A 19,147-nucleotide genomic window follows, 5' to 3' on the forward strand; every position below is an offset into this window, starting at 1 on the left:
CACTTATCTGAATTTGACCTATGTGAATACTCATGTCAATACCACAGCAATCAATATACTGTACAGACACTTCCAGAACCTTAGAAGTTTCCCTAATGGCAGTTCTTAGTCAACCATTCACCCTCAGAAGTAACTATCATTCCGACCATTTGATTAGTACTGTCTGTTTTTGAACATCATATAAATGGAATCATACGGTAACTGGCTTCTTTTGCTCAACATAATACCTGAGAGATTCATCCGTGTTGTTGCATGTGTTGGTAGTTTGTTCATTTATATGTTCTGTAGTACTCTTTTAGGTTGTTATACCGTAGTTTTTCCATTTTCCTTTCGATGGAAATTTGGGTTGTTTCCAGCTTGGGGCTGTTACGAGGAAAACATTTGTGAGCATTTTTGATATGTCTTATGGTAGACATATGCACTCATTTCTATTGTGTACATGCCTAGAGATGGAATTCTGGGTTATAGGGGAGATGTATATTTTAACTTTAGCAGGCATTGCCGAACAATGATTATATGAATTTAAAATCTTACCAGCCGTGAGTGATAGTCCCAGGTGCTCCACACCCTCATCACCTGGTATTATCAGTCTTCTTCATTTTGAGTATTCTGGTGGGAATGGTGATATTTCAGTATGGTTTTAATTTGTATTTTCCTAATTACTTATGATGATGAGACCTTTTTCATGTGGTTACTAGCTGTTTGCATATCTTCACTTGTGAAGTTTCTCTTCAGGTCTTTTCCCTTTTTTTAAGTTGGGCTATTTGTCTTTCACTGGTTTATAGGATTTCATTACGTATTCTGGATAAGTCTTTTGTCAGATATACATATTGCAAATAGCTTCTCCCGATTTGTATCTTGTCTTTTTACTCTCATAATGGTGTCTTTTGATGAATAGAGGTTCTTAGTTTTTTTTTTTTTTTTTTTTGCGGTACGCGGGCCTCTCACTGTTGTGGCCTCTCCCGTTGCGGAGCACAGGCTCCGGACGCGCAGGCTCAGCGGCCATGGCTCACGGGCCCAGCCGCCCCGCGGCATGTGGGATCTTCCCGGACCGGGGCACGAACCCTTGTCCCCTGCATCGGCAGGCGGACTCTCAACCACTGCGCCACCAGGGAAGCCCAGGTTCTTAGTTTTAATCAAGTTCAATTTGCAGTTTTTCTCTTACGGTTAATACGTTTGTGTCATGTTGAAGAAGTTTCTGGATACCTCAAGTTCATTGAGTTATTCTCCAATGTTCTCTTCTAGAAGCTTTATTGTTTTACCTTTTACCCTTTACATTCAAGACTATGATCCATTTAAAAATTGTTTTGTGTATATTGTATGAGGTAGAGTCAAAGTTCATTTATTGAAATAACCATCTTTTCCTCACTGTTTTGTAGTACCTTTGTCATAAATCCTAGCATCATTTATTGAGAATATTATCTTTTTCTCACTGAATTGTCTTGGAGGCTTTGCTGTAAGTTAAGTGACCAAATATGTGTAGGTCTATTTCAGGACTCTCTCTTCTACTATCAATACATTGGCCCCTTTGTTTTAGTACTATACTGTCATAATTACTGAAGCTTTGTAGTAAATCTTTAAACCTGGTAGTGTAAATCCTCCAGTTTTGTTCAGGATTATCTTGGCTATTGTGTGTTCTTTGTATTTACATATAAATGTTAGATCAGTTTGTCAGCTCCCATTGCTACTCCCCCTCCTGAGTGTGTCTCCGCACATGCGCGCGCGCGCGCACACACACACACACACACACGCACGTGCGTTCCCACCCCCCCCCCCCGCCACTGCTGGGGTTTTGAATGGAATCACATTGAATCTTTAGGTAAATCTGGGGAGAATTGACTTAGATTTCTCTTAGTGGTGTTTTCAGTGTAGAGGTTTTACAACACCTGTTCCTAGGTATTATTTCTTAATTCTAATTGTAGATTCTTTTGGATATTCTGTATACATAATCACATCATCTGTGAATACTGTTTTCTTTCCAGCCTTTATGCCTGTCTTGTTTTCTTGCCGTAGTACAGTGGCCTGGACCTTCATTATAATGTTGAATAGAAGTGGTATAGTGGACATCCTTGTCTTGTTTGATATATATTAAATTTTTAAAAGTTCCTGTTTATGCACAAGGGAACATAAGGGCTTACCTAGTTCATTTGTTGACCACTCTTACTTTTTGTAGGCATGGCTAATGTAAAAGCAGCCCCGAAGATAATTGACACAAGAGGAGGCTTCATTCTGGAAGAGGAGGAGGAAGAAGAACATACAACTGGAAAAGTTGTTCATCAACCAGGTAAAGTGTGTTTTCAGAAAATAGATACCTGGGTTGGTCATTTTGAGTAACATGCATAATTCTTTGCAAAGTGATGCTAGAAAATGCCACATTTAGTCTAGTCACTGAGCAGGTTGGCTTTATAAGAGTGATAAAATTTGGCAGTTTTGCTAGTAGATTAAAAATGGAACAGATTTGGCAGTGATTCATTTAACATGTCGTTTGTGTACTTAGGGTTGATGCTCTCTGTTTTATAATAGGCAGGCTGATAGAATAAATACTTAGAAGTATCTTGATAGGCTGAAATGAGGGACTTGAATGCAAGAGATAAACTTTAGGTCTTTTCTTTATGTTTAGAGGAAAAAAAGTGGTCTGTAAAGTACAAGATAGGTCTGGCATAAAAAGAATAATAAAATATTATGTAAGGTTAAAGTTTTGGTAAATCACATATATCTATATCCATCCATCCTCTGGATGAGGGTACTTTCACACTCTTTGAAAAAGATAGTTTTACTTGATCATAAGTTTGAAGCCAGTAGTGGAATATAACAGCTTAAAAAAGCTATTCCAGTTTTGGTTGTAGCATTAGAAGTGTTGTGTATTCATCAAGGTAGGTAATAATCCTGTTCTCTTCTGTGTGTGTCTAAACTGTTGTTTTCAGAAGCTGACACCTGAAGGATTAAAATACTTATTTTCAGTTTGGATGCCTTTTTTTTTTTAATATCTTTATTGGAGTGTAATTGTTTTACAATGGTGTGTTAGTTTCTGCTTTATAACAAAGTGAATCAGCTATATATATGCATATATCCCCATATCTCCTCCCTCTTGCATCTCCCTCCCACCCTCCCTATCCCACCCCTCTAGGTGGTCACAAAGCACCGAGCTGATCTCCCTGTGCTATGGGCTGCTTCCCACTAGCTATCTGTTTTACATTTGGTAGTGTATACATGTCCATGCCACTCTCTCACTTCGTCCCAGCTTACCCATCTCCCTCCCCGTGTTCTCAAGTCCATTCTCTACGTCTGCGTCTCTATTCCTGTCCAGTCCTTAGGTTCTTCAGAACCTTTTTTTTTTTTTAGATTCCATATGTACGTGTTAGCATATGGTATTTGTTTTTCTCCTTCTGACTTACTTCACTCTGTATCACAGACTCTAGATCCATATACCTCACTACAAATAACTCAGTTTCGTTTCTTTTTATGACTAATATTCCACTGTATATATTGGGTGCCATATTTTATGAGGGCTATTGACAAGTGTATATGTCCAAAACAGGGTGGTCAAAATGGAAATATTGAAATTGGCATGTGAGGAACAGTTGTCAAAACTGGATACGTTTAACTTAGAAACACTGCAGCTGCCTGCAAATGCAAGAAGTATTCCTCTGTGGACGACAGATTATACTTACTGCGATTTGCTCTGGAGGGGAGAATTGGAACAGTGGATAACAGTTAACAGCGAGGGAGATTCCAACCCAGTATAATGAACTTGTACTTTGCACTAAATAGGGTGTTGGCACATACATCATGTGAGCCAAACCACGTGGAGTGCTGCCTCTAAATAGCAAAGCATTGGAGGGGTTCAGAGATTGAGAGACCACTTGAGCAGGATATTGTAGAAAAACCCTGTATCAGGAGGGAATGCCTTGAATTCAGTGACCTGTAAAGTCCTTATGATTCTATGGATATGAAGATTCACTGTAACTGTTTTTCTGTAGATTCCTGAATCCACCACGGGCTTATAAAGCCCTGTTCATTCAACAGGTCATGCAACAAACATTAATTGAGAACCTACTGTAGTGCCTTTGTGCTTGACTGAGGTATGTATGTGGCATGTGTCATATACTGTTATTGACGGTAGGGCTGCTGCTTGCAGTTAGCACTCTGGTAACGAATTTGTGCAGGTTAGAAAAGGTGTCTCTTATTTGCAAGCTGGCCCCATACAGGGAAGGCAGGGAGAGGCTGAAGAAAGAGTCAGAGCACTCCAGATTGGTAGGTGGCAGTTTTAATAAGCAAGGGAACTTTCTTACAAGGCTTGTCTTGGGTGGCTGTGAGTTGAGTAGATCTCCGCACCCGCTCGCCAAATCTTAAAGTATATGTAGAAGCTTTCACTGGGTTCAGTTCCATATTCAGTCCACATGGTCTCAACAACACCATACGCTCTCAACAACACCGTATGCTCTCAAGGCTGTGTCCTTGAAACAGCTCCCACTGTGGGAACATGGGGCAGAATGTACATCCCAAGGAGAGAAGAAGAGAGAGTGAGGAGCCTCTGATTGCCCAGGTCCAGCTCACAGGTTAACCGGTGGTCACATCCTTGATTACCTCTTCCACAGTGTCATCTTTGGGAGAGAAAGTAGAAAAAGACCCTCTTTCTCTGGGCTGACTTAGCCTGGGCCAGGGCTCATGGCTTAAAAAGTGGTCATGGGCTGCATTTTGACACCTGTTTGCCCCCTTGGGCAGGTGCCTTTGCACAAGGAGCCTACTTTTAAGACTTTATGTGGTTGACCTCTATGGGTAGAAGAAAACAGGGAGAGTAATTAATATTTTCTATCACTTTTTTTTTTTAGAGTCAGACACTAATTTCTGTACTTGGCAGAATTTCAGACAGTCACAATGATGAAAGGGCTTGAAAAGGAAAGGAAATGGGCTTCACTAGGTTTATAAAAGTTTGGATGTCTCCATACATACTGGAGAGGGGCCCCGTGGATTAGGACACTGCAAAGGGAGATCTCAGAAAGGGGGGTTGGGGTGGAGCTTCTGCAACTCTTGACTGAGGGAGCAATGGAACCTCTCCTTTGGTAAAAAGCTAGATGCCTATGGAGAAGAGGCTGGTTGCTTCTCTGTGCTTTTCTGCTTCCTAGGACTTTTTTTTTTTTTTAATGTCTTAAGTTACTTACAATTGGTGCAGCTTAAGAGCTCTTTCTTTTCTTTCTCTTTTTTTTAGTTATTTCTGAGATATACATTTTAAAGTAATAACTAGAATTATGACTTATAACATTATACCAGAACATATAAGATTTTTAGAAATTTCATGTAACGTCTGAAACATTTATATTAACATACTTCCATACAAATAACCCAAAGAAAGTTTAGTATTAGTTGTTTTTTTTGTTTGTTTGTTTTTTTATACTGCAGGTTCTTATTAGTCATCAATTTTATACACATCCGTGTATACATGTCAGTCCCAATCGCCCAGTTCATCACACCATTATCCCCACCCCACCGCGGTTTTCCCCCCTTGGTGTCCATACGTTTGTTCTCTACATCTGTATCTCAACTTCTGCCCTGCAGACCGGTTCATCTGTACCATTTTTCTAGGTTCCACATACATGCGTTAATATATGATATTTGTTTTTCTCTTTCTGACTTACTTCACTCTGTATGACAGTCTCTAGATCTATCCACGTCTCAACAAATGACTCAATTTTGTTCCTTTTTATGGCTGAGTAATATTCCATTGTATATATGTACCACAACTTCTTTATCCATTCGTCTGTCGATGAGCATTTAGGTTGCTTCCATGACCTGGCTATTGTAAATAGTGCTGCAGTGAACATTGGGATGCATGTGTCTCTTTGAATTATGGTTTTCTCAGAGTATATGCCCAGTAGTGGGATTGCTGGGTTGTATGGTAGTTCTATTTTTAGTTTTTTAAGGAACCTCCATGCTGTTCTCCATAGTGGCTCTATCAATTTACATGCCCACCAACAGTGCAAGAGGGTTCCCTTTTCTCCATGCCCTCTCCAGCATTTGTTGTTTGTAGATTTTCTGATGATGCCCATTCTAACTGGTGTGAGATGATACCTCATTGTAGTTTTGATTTGCATTTCTCTAATAATTAGTGATGTTGAGCAGCTTTTCATGTGCGTCTTGGCCATCTGTATGTCTTCTTTGGAGAAATGTCTATTTAGGTCTTCTGCCCATTTATGGATTGGGTTTGTTTATTTAATATTGAGCTGCATGAGCTGTTTATATATTTTGGAGATTAATCCTTTGTCCGTTGATTCGTTTGTAAATATTTTCTGAGGGTTGTCTTTTGGTCTTGTTTATGGTTTCCTTTGCTGTGCAAAAGCTTTGAAGTTTCATTAGGCCCCATTTGTTTGTTTTTATTTCCATTACTCTAGGAGGTGGATCAAAAAAGATCTTGCTGTGATTTATCTCAAAGAGTGTTCTTCCTATGTTTTCCTCTAAGAGTTTTATAGTGTCCGGTCTTACATATAGGTCTGGAATCCATTTTGAGTTTATTTTTGTGTATGGTGTTAGGGAATGTTCTAATTTCATTCTTTTACATGTAGCTGTCCAGTTTTCCCAGCACCACTTATTGAAGAGACTCTCTTTTCTCCATTATATATCTTTGCCTCCTTTGTTATAGATTAGTTGACCATAGGTGTGTGGGTTTATCTCTGGGCTTTCTATCTTGTTCCATTGATCTGTGTTTCTGTTTTTGTGCCAGTACCATATTGTCTTGCTTACTGTAGCTTTGTAGTATAGTCTGAAGTTAGGGAGTCTGATTCCTTCAGCTCCGTTTTTTTCCCTCAAGTCTGCTTTGGCTATTCAGGGTTTTTTGTGTCTCCATACAAGTTTAAGATGATTTGTTCCAATTCCGTAAAAAATGCCATTGGTAATTTTTTTTTTTTTTTTTTTTTGTGGTACGCGGGCCTCTCACTGTTGTGGCCTCTCCCGTTTCGGAGCACAGGCTCCGGACGCGCAGGCTCAGTGGCCATGGCTCATGGGCCCAGCCGCTCCGCGGCACGTGGGATCCTCCGAGACTGGGGCATGAACCCCTGTCCCCTGCATCAGCAGGCGGACTCTCAACCACTATGCCACCAGGGAAGCCCGCCATTGGTAATTTGATAGGGATTGCATTGTATCTGTAGATTGCTTTGGGTAGTATAGTCATTTTCACAACATTGATTCTTCCAATCCAAGAACATGGTATATCTCTCCATCTGTTGTTATCATCTTTAACTTCTTTCATCAGTGTCTTATAGTTTTCTGCATACATGTCTTTTGTCTCCCTAGGTAGGTTTATTCCTAGGTATTTTATTCTTTTTGTTGCAATGGTAAATGGGAGTGTTTCCTTAATTTCTCTTTCAGATTTTTCATCATTAGTGTATAGGAATGCAAAGATTTCTGTGCATTAATTTTGTATCCTGCATCTTTACCTAATTTTGTATCCTGCAACTTTACCAAATTCATTGATTAGCTCTAGTAGTTTTCTGGTGGCATTTTTAGGATTCTCTATGTATAGTATCATGTCATCTGCAAACAGTGACAGTTTTACTTCTTTTCCAATTTGTATTTCTTTTTCTTCTCTGATTTCCGTGGCTAGGACTTCCAAAACTGTGTTGAGTAATAGTGGTGAGAGTGGACATCCTTGTCTCGTTCCTGATCTTAGAGGAAATGCTTTCAGTTTTTCACCATTCAGAATGATGTTTGCTGTTGGTTTGTCGTATATGGCCTTTATTATGTTGAGTTAGTTTCCCTCTGTGCCCAGTTTCTGGAGAGTTTTTATCATAAATGGGTGTTGAATTTTGTTGAAAGCTTTTTCTGCATCTATTGAGATGATCATGTGGTTTTTTTTCTTCAATTTGTTAATATGGTGTATCACATTGATTGATTGCGTATTTTGAAGAATACTTGCATCCCTGGGATAAATCCCACTTGATCGTGGTGTATGATCCTTTTAATGTGTTGTTGGATTCTGTTTGCTAGTATTTTGTTGAGGATTTTTGCATGTATATTTAGCAGTGGTATTGGTCTGTAATTTTTTTTTTTTGTAGTATCTTTGTCTGGTTTTGGTATCAGAGTGATGGTGGCCTCATAGAATGAATTTGGGAGTGTTCCTTCCTCTGCAATTTTTTGGAAGAGTTTGAGAAGGATGGGTGTTAGGTTAGCTCTTCTCTAAATGTTTGATAGAATTCATCTATGAAGCCATCTAGTCCTGGATTTTTGTTTGTTGGAAGTTTTTTAATCACAGTTTCAATTTCATTACTTGTGATTGTTCTGTTCATATTTTATGTTTCTTCCTGGTTCAGTCTTGGAAGGTTATACCTTTCTAAGAATTTGTCCGTTTCTTCCAGGTTGTCCATTTTATTGGCATAGAGTTGTTTGTAGTAGTCTCTTAGGATGCTTTGTATTTATGCAGTGTCTGTTGTAACTTCTCCTTTTTTGTTTCTAATTTTATTGATTTGAGTCCTCTCCCTCTTGATGAGTCTGGCTAATGGTTTATCAATTTTGTTTATCTTCTCAAAGAACCAACTTTTAGTTTTGTTGATCTTTGCTATTGTTTTCTTTGTTTCTATTTCATTTATTTCTGCTCTGATCTTTATGATTTCTTTCCTTCTGCTAACTTTGGGTTTTGTTTGTTCTTCTTTCTCTAGTTCCTTTAGGTGTAAGGTTAGATTGTTTATTTGAGATATTTCTTGTTTCTTGAGGTAGGCTTGTATAGCTATAAACTTCCCTCTTAGAACTGCCTGTGCTGCATCCCGTAGGTTTTGGATCATCGTGTTTTCATTGTCATTTGTCTCTAGGTATTTTTTGATTTCCTTTTTGATTTCTTCAGTGATCTCTTGGTTATTTAGTAACGTATTGTTTAACCTCCATGTGTTTGTGTTTTTTATGTTTTTTTCCCTGTAATTCATTTCTAATCTCAGCGTTGTGGTCAGAAAAGATGCTTGATGTGATTTCAGTTTTCTTAAATTTACTGAGGCTTGATTTGTGACCCAAGATGTGACCTATCCTGGAGAATGTTCCGTGCGCACTTGAGAAGAAAGTGTAATCTGTTTTTGGATGGAATGTCTTATAAATATCAATTAAATCTATCTGGTCTGTTGTGTCATTTAAAGCTTCTGTTTCCTTATTTATTTTCTGTTTGGATGATCTGTCCATTGGTGTAAGTGAGGTGTTCAAGTCCCCCACTATTATTGTGTTAATGTTGATTTCCTCTTTTATAGCTGTTAGCAGTTGTCTTATGTATTGAGGTGCTCCTGTGTTGGGTGCATATATATTTATAATTGTTATATCTTCTTCTTGGATTGATCCCTTGATCATATGTAGTGTCCTTTCTTGTCTCTTGTAACATTCTTTATTTTAAAGTATTTTATCTGAGATGAGTATTGCTACTCCAGCTTTCTTTTTTTTTTTTTTTTTTGGCGGTACGCGGGCCTCTCACTGCTGTGGCCTCTCCCCCTGCGGAGCACAGGTTCCGGACGCGCAGGCCCAGCGGCCATGGCCCACGCGCCCAGCCGCTCCACGGCATATGGGATCCTCCCAGACCGGGGCATGAACCTGTGTCCCTTGCATTGGCAGGCGGACTCCCAACCACTGCGCCACCAGGGAAGCCCTCCAGCTTTCTTTTGATTTCCCTTTGCATGGAATATCTTTTTCCATCCCCCCCCTTTAGTCTGTATGTGTGCCTAGGTCTGAAGTGGGTCTCTTGTAGATAGCGTATATATGGGTCTTGTTTTTGTATCCATTCAGCAAGCCTGTGTCTTTTGGCTGGAGCATTTAATCCATTCATGTTTAAGGTAATTATCGATATGTATGTTCCTATGACCATTTTCTTAATTGTTTTGGGTTTGTTTTTGTAGGTCCTTTCTTCTCCTGTGTTTCCCACTTAGAGAAGTTCCTTTAGCATTTGTTGCAGAGCTGGTTTGGTGGTGCTGAATTCTTTTAGCTTTTGCTTGTCTGTAAAGCTTTTGATTTCTCCATCGAGTCTGAATGAGATCCTTGCCAGGTAGAGTAATCTTGATTGTATGTTCTTCCCTTTCATCATTTTAAGTATATCATGCCACTCCCTTCTGGCTTGTAGAGTTTCTGCTGAGAAATCAGCTGTTAACCTTATGGGAGTTCCCTTGTATGTTATTTGTCGTTTTTCCCTTGCTGCCTTCAGTAATTTTTCTTTGTCTTTAATTTTTGCCAATTTGATTACTATTTGTCTCGGCGTGTTTCTCCTTGGGTTTATCCTGTATGGGACTTGCTGCGCTTCCTGGACTTGGGTGGCTATTTCCTTTCCCATGTTAGGGAATTTTTCGACTATAATCTCTTGAAATATTTTCTTGGGTCCTTTCTATCTCTCTTCTCCTTCTGGGACCCCTATAATGCGAATGTTGTTGCGTTTAATGTTGTCCCAGAGGTCTCTTCGGCTGTCTTCATTTCTTTTCATTCTTTTTTCTTTATTCTGTTCTGTGGCAGTGAATTCCACCATTCTGTCTTCCAGGTCACTCATCCGTTCTTCTGCCTCAGTTATTCTGCTATTGATTCCTTCTAGTGTAGTTTTCATTTCAGTTATTGTATTGTTCATCTCTGTTTGTTTGTTCTTTAATTCTTCTAGGTCTTTGTTAAACTTCTTGCATCTTCTCTATCTTTGCCTCCATTCTTTTTCCGAGGTCCTGGATCATCTTCACTATCATTAATTCTGAATTCTTTTTCTGGAAGGTTGCCTATCTCCACTCATTTAGTTGTTTTTCTGGGGTTTTATGTTGTTCCTTCATCTGGTACATAGCCCTCTGCCTTTTCATCTTGTCTATCTTTCTGTGAATGTGGTTTTTGATCCACAGGCTGCAGGATTGTAGTTCTTGCTTCTGATGTCTGCCCTCTGGTGGATGAGGCTATCTAAGAGGCTTGTGCAAGCTTCCTGATGGGAGGGACTGGTGGTGGGTAGAGCTGACTGTTGCTCTGGTGGGCAGAGCTCAGTAAAACTTTAATCCACTTGACTGTTGATGGGTGGGGCTGGGTTCCCTCCCTGTTGGTTGTTTGTCCTGAGGCAACCCAACAGTGGAGCCTACCCAGGCCCTTTGGTGGGGCTAATGAAAGACTCTGGGAGGGCTCACACCAAGGAGTACTTCCCAGAACTGCTGCTGCCCGTGTCTTTGTCCCCACGGTGAGCCACAGCCACCCCCGCCTCTGCACGAGACCCTCCAACACTAGCAGGTAGGTCTGGTTCAATCTCCTATGGGGTCACTGCTCCTTCCCCTGGGTCCTGATGTGCACACTACTTTGTGTGTGCCCTCCAAGAGTGGAGTCTCTGTTTCTCCCAGTCCTGTTGAAGTCATGCAGTCAATTCCCACTAGGCTTCAAAGTCTGATTCTCTAGGAGTTCCTCCTCCTGTTGCTGGACCCCCAGGTTGGGAAGCCTGACTTGGGGCTCAGAACCTTCACTCCAGTGGGTAGACTTTGGTGGTATAAGTGTTCTCCAGTCTGTGAGTCACCCACCCAGCAGTTATGGAATTTGATTTTACTGTGATTGCGCCCCTTCTACTGTCTCATTGTGGCTGCTTCTTTGTCTTTGGATGTGGGGTATCTTTTTTGGTGAGTTCCAGTGTCTTCCTGTCGATGATTGTCCAGCAGTTAGTTGTGATTCTGGTGTTTTCGCCAGAGGGAGTGAGAGCACGTCCTTCTACTTCGCCATCTTGGTTCCTCCTCTGTTTCCTTCCTTCCTTCCTTCCTTCCTTCCTTCCTTCCTTCCTTCCTTCCTTCCTTCCTTCCCCTCCCCTCCCCTCCCCTCCCCTCCCCTCCCCTCCCCTTCTTTCTCTGTGTTGGGATTTAGTTGCGGCATGCGGGATCTTTTGTTGCGGTTCACAGGCTCTTCGTTGCAGCACTCAGGCTTCTCTCTGGTTGGGGCTTGGGGGTTTTCTCTCTCTAGTTGTGGTGTGCAGGCTCCAGGGTGCGTGGGCTCTGTAGTTTGCAGCACGCCGGCTCTCTTGTTGAGGCTCGCAAGCTCAAGCTCAATAGTTGTGGCACGCAGGCTTAGTTGCCCCCACGGCATGTGGGATCTTGGTTCCTTGACCAGGGATCAAACCCGTTTCCCCTGCATTGGAAGGCGGATTCTTTACCAGACCACCAGGGAAGTCCCTCTGCTTCCCAGGATTCTTATGACTGGGTACTCTGTCCTTTGCTGAGGGCGGTGTCCCTTGAACCCTTTGCAGCACACGCCCACCAAGGATTTCTTTGTTAATTTTAAAGACAGTCTATTTTTGTAGCATAGCTGAGAAAAATCAAAATAATTTATTTGGGTCATTAAGCTTTGCTGCCTATAAAACAGAGCCTATCAGATGCTTTTAGAATCTAGAACAGGGTTCTTCAGTATCACCAGCAAGGCTTTATTAAAACACAGGTTATGGGGCCCCATCCCTAGGGCTTCTTCTGATTTAGTAGGTCTTAGGTAGGGACTGTGAATTTGTTTCTAACAAGTTCCTGGGTGATGCTGATCCTGCTGGCCCAGGGGCCACACTTTGACAACCTCTAGTCTAGAATTAAACCCACTGTGTACTCTAAGACTGCAGGGGAATGCAACCATGTGGAGAGAATAGTGTGTAACAATGAGGTCAGTCACTGTTCATACTGTCTTTTTAAAAAATTATTTTTAAAAATTGTGAAATATACATAACATAAAATTTACAATTGTAACCTTTTCTTTTTTTGGGGTACGCGGGCCTCTCACTGTTGTGGCCTCTCTCGTTGTGGAGCACAGGCTCCAGACACGCAGCCTCAGCGGCCATGGCTCACGGGCCTAGCTGCTCCGCGGCATGTGAGATCTTCCCGGACTGGGGCACGAACCTGTGTCCCCTGCATCGGCAGGCGGACTCTCAACCACTGCGCCACCAGGGAAGCCCTACAGTTGTAACCTTTTAAAGCATATGTTTAGTATGTTTAGTGGCATTAAGTACTATACCTTTACGTTGTTTTGTAACAGTCACCACCATCCATCTCCAGAGTTTTTTCATCATCCCAAAATTGAAACGGTCCCATTAAACAGCAACTTCCTGTACAAACATTTTGATGTATTATCTTTGAGACTGTTTTTGATATGTGAATGAGAATGTAATATTTTTCTTTTATAAAAATGTCGTTAGGAGCATTTCCCCATTTCTTTTTTTAAAATTAATTAATTACTTAATTTTTGGCTGTGTTGGGTCTTCGTTTCTGTGCGAGGGCTTTCTCCAGTTGTGGCAAGCGGGGGCCACTCTTCATCGCGGTGTGCGGGCCTCTTACTCTCACGGCTTCTCGTTGCGGAGCACAGGCTCCAGACGCTCAGGCTCAGTAGTTGTGGCTCATGTGCCCAGTTGCTCCACGGCATGTGGGATCCTCCCAGACCAGGGCTCGAACCTGTGTCCCCTGCATTGGCAGGCAGACTTTCAACCACTGCGCCACCAGGGAAGCCCTCCCCATTTCTTAAATGTTCTTTCAGAACTTTCTTTTTAATGGCTACATAATACTCCTTTTTATGGCTGCACCATGGTTCATTTAAATGCAGCTCTTTTGTTTATTTCTTTTCTCTATTCTAATAATTATTACTGCAGTGAATATATTTGGAGGTAAACTTTTGTCCAGCGCTCTGATTCATAGCAGTAGGGTAACTGACCCAAAAGTATGTATATTTCTGGTAAAGTTTACATACTTAAAAAAAGTTAAATTAACATTGCTAGAAGGAGTAAACAACCTAAAAGCAAATAAACAAATGGACATATTTTTCCAAATGAAATAACATGATCATGTTGAAGAGGGGGAGGACAGAAAGAACTAGTCCAAATGATTTATGAGGACAGTATTTGACAGTATATCCTTAATTTGAGGTGGGTGGTGTAAGGGGAAAACCACAAAATTCCTGAACTCATTTTATAGAGTGGTATGAGTGAAGAAATTTTGAAACTAGTTTAGATGTATTATTGGCTCATGCAGATGAATGTATTTCTTGATGTTGTTGGGAGCCAAGGTTCTCATTGTAGAAGAAAGGACATACAAATATGGAATGGGAGAAGGCAAGAAAGAACCCTGTGGGGATGGATTAGAATTGCCAGTATCAGTGTGAACTCATGATTTCTAAAACATGTATATGTGTATGCATGTAGAAGTGTATATGTAAACTAAAAAATGAATTCAGCAAAGTTGCAGGAAACAAAATCAATATATAGAAATCTGTTGCATTTTTGTACACCGCTAGTGAACTATCAGAAAGAGAAATTAAGAAAACAGTCCTGTTTACAGTTGCCCATTTATCAGAAAGAATAAAATACCTAGGAATAAATTTAACCAAGGAGGTAAAATACTTGTACACTGAAAACTATAAGACATGGATGAAAGAAATGGAAGAAGACACAAATAAATAGAAAAACATTCTGTGCTCCTGGGTTGGAAGAACTAATATTCTTAAAATGTCCATAGTACCTAAAGCAATCTATAGAATCAGTGCAGTCCCTATCAAAATTCCAATGGCAATTTCCCACAGAAATAGAACAAACAATCCTAAAATTCACATGGAACCATGAAAAACCCTGAATGGCCAGAGCAATCTTGAGAAAAAAGAACAGAGCTGGAGACCTCATGCTCCCTGATTTCAAATTATATTTCAAAGCCATTGTAATGAAAACAGTATGGTATTGGCATAAAAACAGACACATAGATCAATGGAACAGAAGAGAGAGCCCAGAAATATACCTACACATATGGTCAATGAATTTATGACAGAGGAGCCAAGAATATACAAGGGGAAAGGACAGTTTTTTCAATAAAAGGTGTTGGGAGAACTGGACAGTCACCTGCAAAAGATTGAAACTGGGCCACTGTCTTACCTCATACACACAGAATAATTCAAAATGGATTAAAGATTTAAGTGTAAGACAAACTGTAATACTCTTAGAAGAAAACAGATGGGGACTTCCCTGGTGGCGCAGTGGTTAAGACTCTGTGCTCCCAATGCATGGGGCCCAGGTTTGAACCCTGGTCTGGGAACTAGATCCCACATGCATGCCACAACTAAGAGTTTGCATGCCGCAACTAAGGAGCTTGGAGCCGTAACTAAGGAGACTGTGAGCTGCAACTAAGACCCAATGCGACCAAATAAATAAAAAACAAACAAAAAAGAAAATAGATGAAAAGCTCCTTGACATTGGTCTTGGCAATGATATTTTTGGATATGATACCAAAAGCAGAGGCAACAAAAGCAAAACTGTTAAACAAGTGGGACTACATCAAACTAAAAAGCTTCTGCACAGCAAAGCAAACCTTTGAAAAGCCCACCAACTGAATGGGGGAAAATATTTGCAAATCATACATCTGATGAGTGGTTAGTATCCAAAATACATAAAGAACTCCTACAACTCAATAGCAAAATACCAAACAATCCGATTAAAAAATGGGCAGATCTGAATAGACATTTTTCCAAAGAAGACATACAGACGGCCAGTACGTACATGGAAGGATGCTCAACATCACTAATCATCAGGGAAATGCAAATCAAACAACGGTGAGCTATCACCTCACACCTGTTAGAATGGTGGTTATCAAAGAGACAAAAAATAAGTGTTGGTGAGCATGTGGATAAAAGGAACCCTTGTAAATGTAAATCAGTGCAACTACTATGGAAAACAGTATGCAAGTGCCTCAAAAAATTAGAACTACCATATAATCCAGCAATCCCACTTCTGGGTATTTATCCAAAGAAAATGTAAACAGTAACTTGAAAATATACATGCACCCCCATGTTCATTGCAGCATTATTTACAATAACTAGATGTGGAAACAATCTAAGTGTCCATCGATGGATGAATGGATAAAGAAAGTGTGATGTGTGTGTGTGTGTGTGTGTGTGTGTGTATATACATACAGTGGAATATTATTCAGCCATAAGAAAGAATGAAATCTTGCCATTTATGACAACATGGATGGGCCTTGAGGGCATTATGCTAAGTGAAGTAAGTCAGAGAAAGTTAAATACCATATGATCTCACTTATATGTGGAATCTAAAAACAACCCCCACCCCGAACTCATAGATACAGAGAACAGATTGATGATTGCCAGAGGGGGGAGGAGGAGGGAGGTAGGTGAAATGTTTGAAGTGGGTCAAAAGGTACAAACTTCCAGTTAGTCATGGGAAAGTAATGTACAGCATGGTAACAGTAATACTGTATTACATATTTGAAAGTTGCTAAGAGACTACATCTTAAAAATTCTTACGATAAGAAATGTAACCGTATGGTGACGAATGTTAACTAGACTTACTGTGGTGATCATTATGTAATGTATACAATTGTTGACTCATTATGTTGTACACCTGAAACTAATATAATGTTATGTCAGTTATATCTCAACAAAAAAAGTGTACAGTACATGTATGAGTATTTGTGTCTATATATACATATATTTCCCAGCCCTGTTCACAGAAATGGCCGTGAAGCAGAGGTAGCCCAGTAGCAATGAGCACAGCTGGTGTCCAGATCCTGGATGCTGATACTGTTCTCCACTAAAAGGAACCAGGGCCCTTCAGAGAAATAGCTGATTCCAGGGTTGGGGCAGGATGGCTACAAGATGAGCTTGGGACATTTTGTAATGCCAGAAAATATGTAAGTGTTCAGAAAGTGATAGAAGCATGTTATAGAGGCATAAGTGTCAGCTTGAAGGGGCTTCCACTGGCCAAATTTCAGACAATTTGAATGCTAAAATAATGAAGGACACCATTGAAATAATAGGAATCCATGAGTCTATGTGGATAATAAATGTGTTAGTGAATGAAGGACTGAATGGGGGAGGGGAAGGCTCTTGATTACAGTAGACTGGCAATTTCCAAATGGTAAATGTAAAGGGAGTGATGGAGTTGAAAAATCATCCTTATGTATATTTTAAAATTTCCATTATAAGGCATTTTTAAAATTAGGAAAATGTATGCACATTTTATGGCTTTTGATTAATAATACTGTGCAGTAGCCTCCTAATTGGTATTTCTGACTGTAATTTCTCTCTATCCAAACACATTCCAGTAACCAGTTTTTTGAAGATACCACTTTGACTATATTTTCAGTTTTTCCTTTTGTCCATAGCTATGCCCCTGTAATATTTTAGAAAGAAGAGTGATTTTTTTGTTAGAGTTTGGAGATTAGTAATATTGAGGAGTGCTAGAATACTGACTGACCTTCTTGTGTTGGAAGTAGGTAAGGGAAGGCAGTGATAGGAATACGTTGAACAAATCATGAACAAATGGCAACTCCATTTTTCTTCCTGCTGGGACTTGTGGCAGTTCTCAGAGTTGGGGCTTGGCAGTAGCAATCATCCTAAAGACTTAGGAGTAAAACCTTCAGACTTGCTGGAAAAAAAATTCTGTAGGATAAAGATTCTTAGCTAGGTATTTGAAATCTTAAAAAAAAAAAAAAAGAATCCGGCCTTACTCTGCCTAGAGTAGTTTCTGTGCTGGGTATTGAGGATATATAGCTAAACTAAATACAATCTCTGCCTTCAAGAGATTTCCAATCTAGTGGTTGAGACAGATGAAGAGGAAGCTGTTTACTCTGTTGTTGGGGGTGAGGGAGAGAAAAAGTTTCCTATTTGAAAGTGAATTCTGTGTTGCCTCTGTTTTCAAAGTGTTATATGTTGGTGCCCATCTCCCTTATCTGTAAGCAGCTCCCCCACCTCCCTCCGGCCTTGAGACTAATCTTTGTACTCTCAACAGTACTGTGGTAGGCCAAGTAATGGCCCCCAAAGATGTCCACATCCTAACCATCCCGGAACCTATGCATTTATTACCTTGCAGAGCCAAAGGGACTTTGCAGATATGATTAAGGTTAAAGACTTTGAGATGGGGAGTTTATTCTGGGTTATCCAGCTGGGCCCAGTGTAATCACAAGGATCCTTAAGAGTAGAAGAGAGGCAGGAGAGAGGCAGGGGTAGGTGTGATTATGGAAGAAGCCATAGTGATGTAAGAAGCTGCAGTTGCTGGCTCCAGCTTACATCCCTGGAGAAAGGGAGTCATGAGTCCAGGAATGCAGGTGGCCTCTAGAAGCTGGAAATGGCTGGTAATAGGTTGTCCCTCAAAACCTCCAGAAAGGAGTGCAACCCTGCCATCACCTTGACTTTAGCCCACTGCGACCTGTGTCAGACATATAAACTACAGATCTGTGAGAAAATAAATTTGTGTTATTTTAGCCACTAAATTTGTGGTAATTTGTTATACCAGCAATACAAAAGTAATACAAGTACCTTCCATGTTGTTTGAGTTCAAAAATACTGGGTGAGTCCATAATTTTTTCCTTTATGTTATTTCCTTTTTTTTTCTTTTTTCCTTAAAAAAATTTTTTTTAGATAAATGTAAGATTACTTAATCAAGGTTTTATGTTGTCTTTTACGTAAGTATGTTTGTATCAGGCATAAAATACATGCTGGTAAGCTAATAAAATAGAGGAGGCTCTATTCTAATCACAAAAAAAGGCAACTTAGAGAATTAATCTTCCTTTCTTTAGGACCTGTAATGGAATTTGATTATGTTATATGTGAAGAATGTGGTAAAGAATTTATGGATTCTTATCTAATGAACCACTTTGATTTGGCAACTTGTGATAACTGCAGGTACTTATTTTTATTTCAGAGCATGTTCTAAATTACTAAAATTTAATGTTTGCTTGTAGGTTTAGGGCAAAACAATAATTAGATCCATTTGGATTTAATATTTTCTTCATAAATATGTTTTTTGTTTTGGGAGTTTCCTAAAATTTCTGTATTTTCCATTTTGCTAAAGAATAACAGGAAGACTATGCTTATCAACGTTATGCCACATAAATAGGAAGGATGTCCCTGGTTCTGCCATAGATATGTCCTTTTCCTTTCTGCTGGGGGGTTGGGGGGGGCGTTAACTATCTCTCAGTAGCAGGTTCCTAACCCTTCTCTCCCCCCAGACCCTAAGGATCCCTTCGTTTCTTTCTTTCTTTGACTAGTGTGTGTTGATACCTTGGTCAGAGGACTGGCACCTTCAATGAGAGGAGGGAAGTATAACGCCTCCAGCTACCCTTCTGGTACTCAGAACACCTCTTTCCATTCATTTTCTACTCTCCTGAATTGGCAGGGAGGAGATTAAATGAGGAAAAATCACATTCTTCTGTCATTCTTTTTCTTCTCC

General features: G+C 40.1%; 1 protein-coding gene across 2 annotated transcripts in view; it reads left to right on the forward strand.

The window, feature by feature from the left end:
• Positions 1-19,147, forward strand: part of XPA (XPA, DNA damage recognition and repair factor) — a 35,654-nt gene that overhangs the window by 2,366 nt on the left and 14,141 nt on the right. For both annotated transcript variants that reach the window (XM_060154785.1, XM_060154786.1), the window contains exons 2-3: positions 2,174-2,284; positions 18,495-18,600. In XM_060154785.1, coding sequence (XP_060010768.1) covers positions 2,174-2,284; positions 18,495-18,600 — 217 coding nt within the window. The remainder of the gene's footprint in view (positions 1-2,173; positions 2,285-18,494; positions 18,601-19,147) is intronic.

This window comes from Lagenorhynchus albirostris, chromosome 7 (genome assembly GCF_949774975.1).
Source record: "Lagenorhynchus albirostris chromosome 7, mLagAlb1.1, whole genome shotgun sequence".
NCBI classification, from domain to species: domain Eukaryota; kingdom Metazoa; phylum Chordata; class Mammalia; order Artiodactyla; family Delphinidae; genus Lagenorhynchus; species Lagenorhynchus albirostris.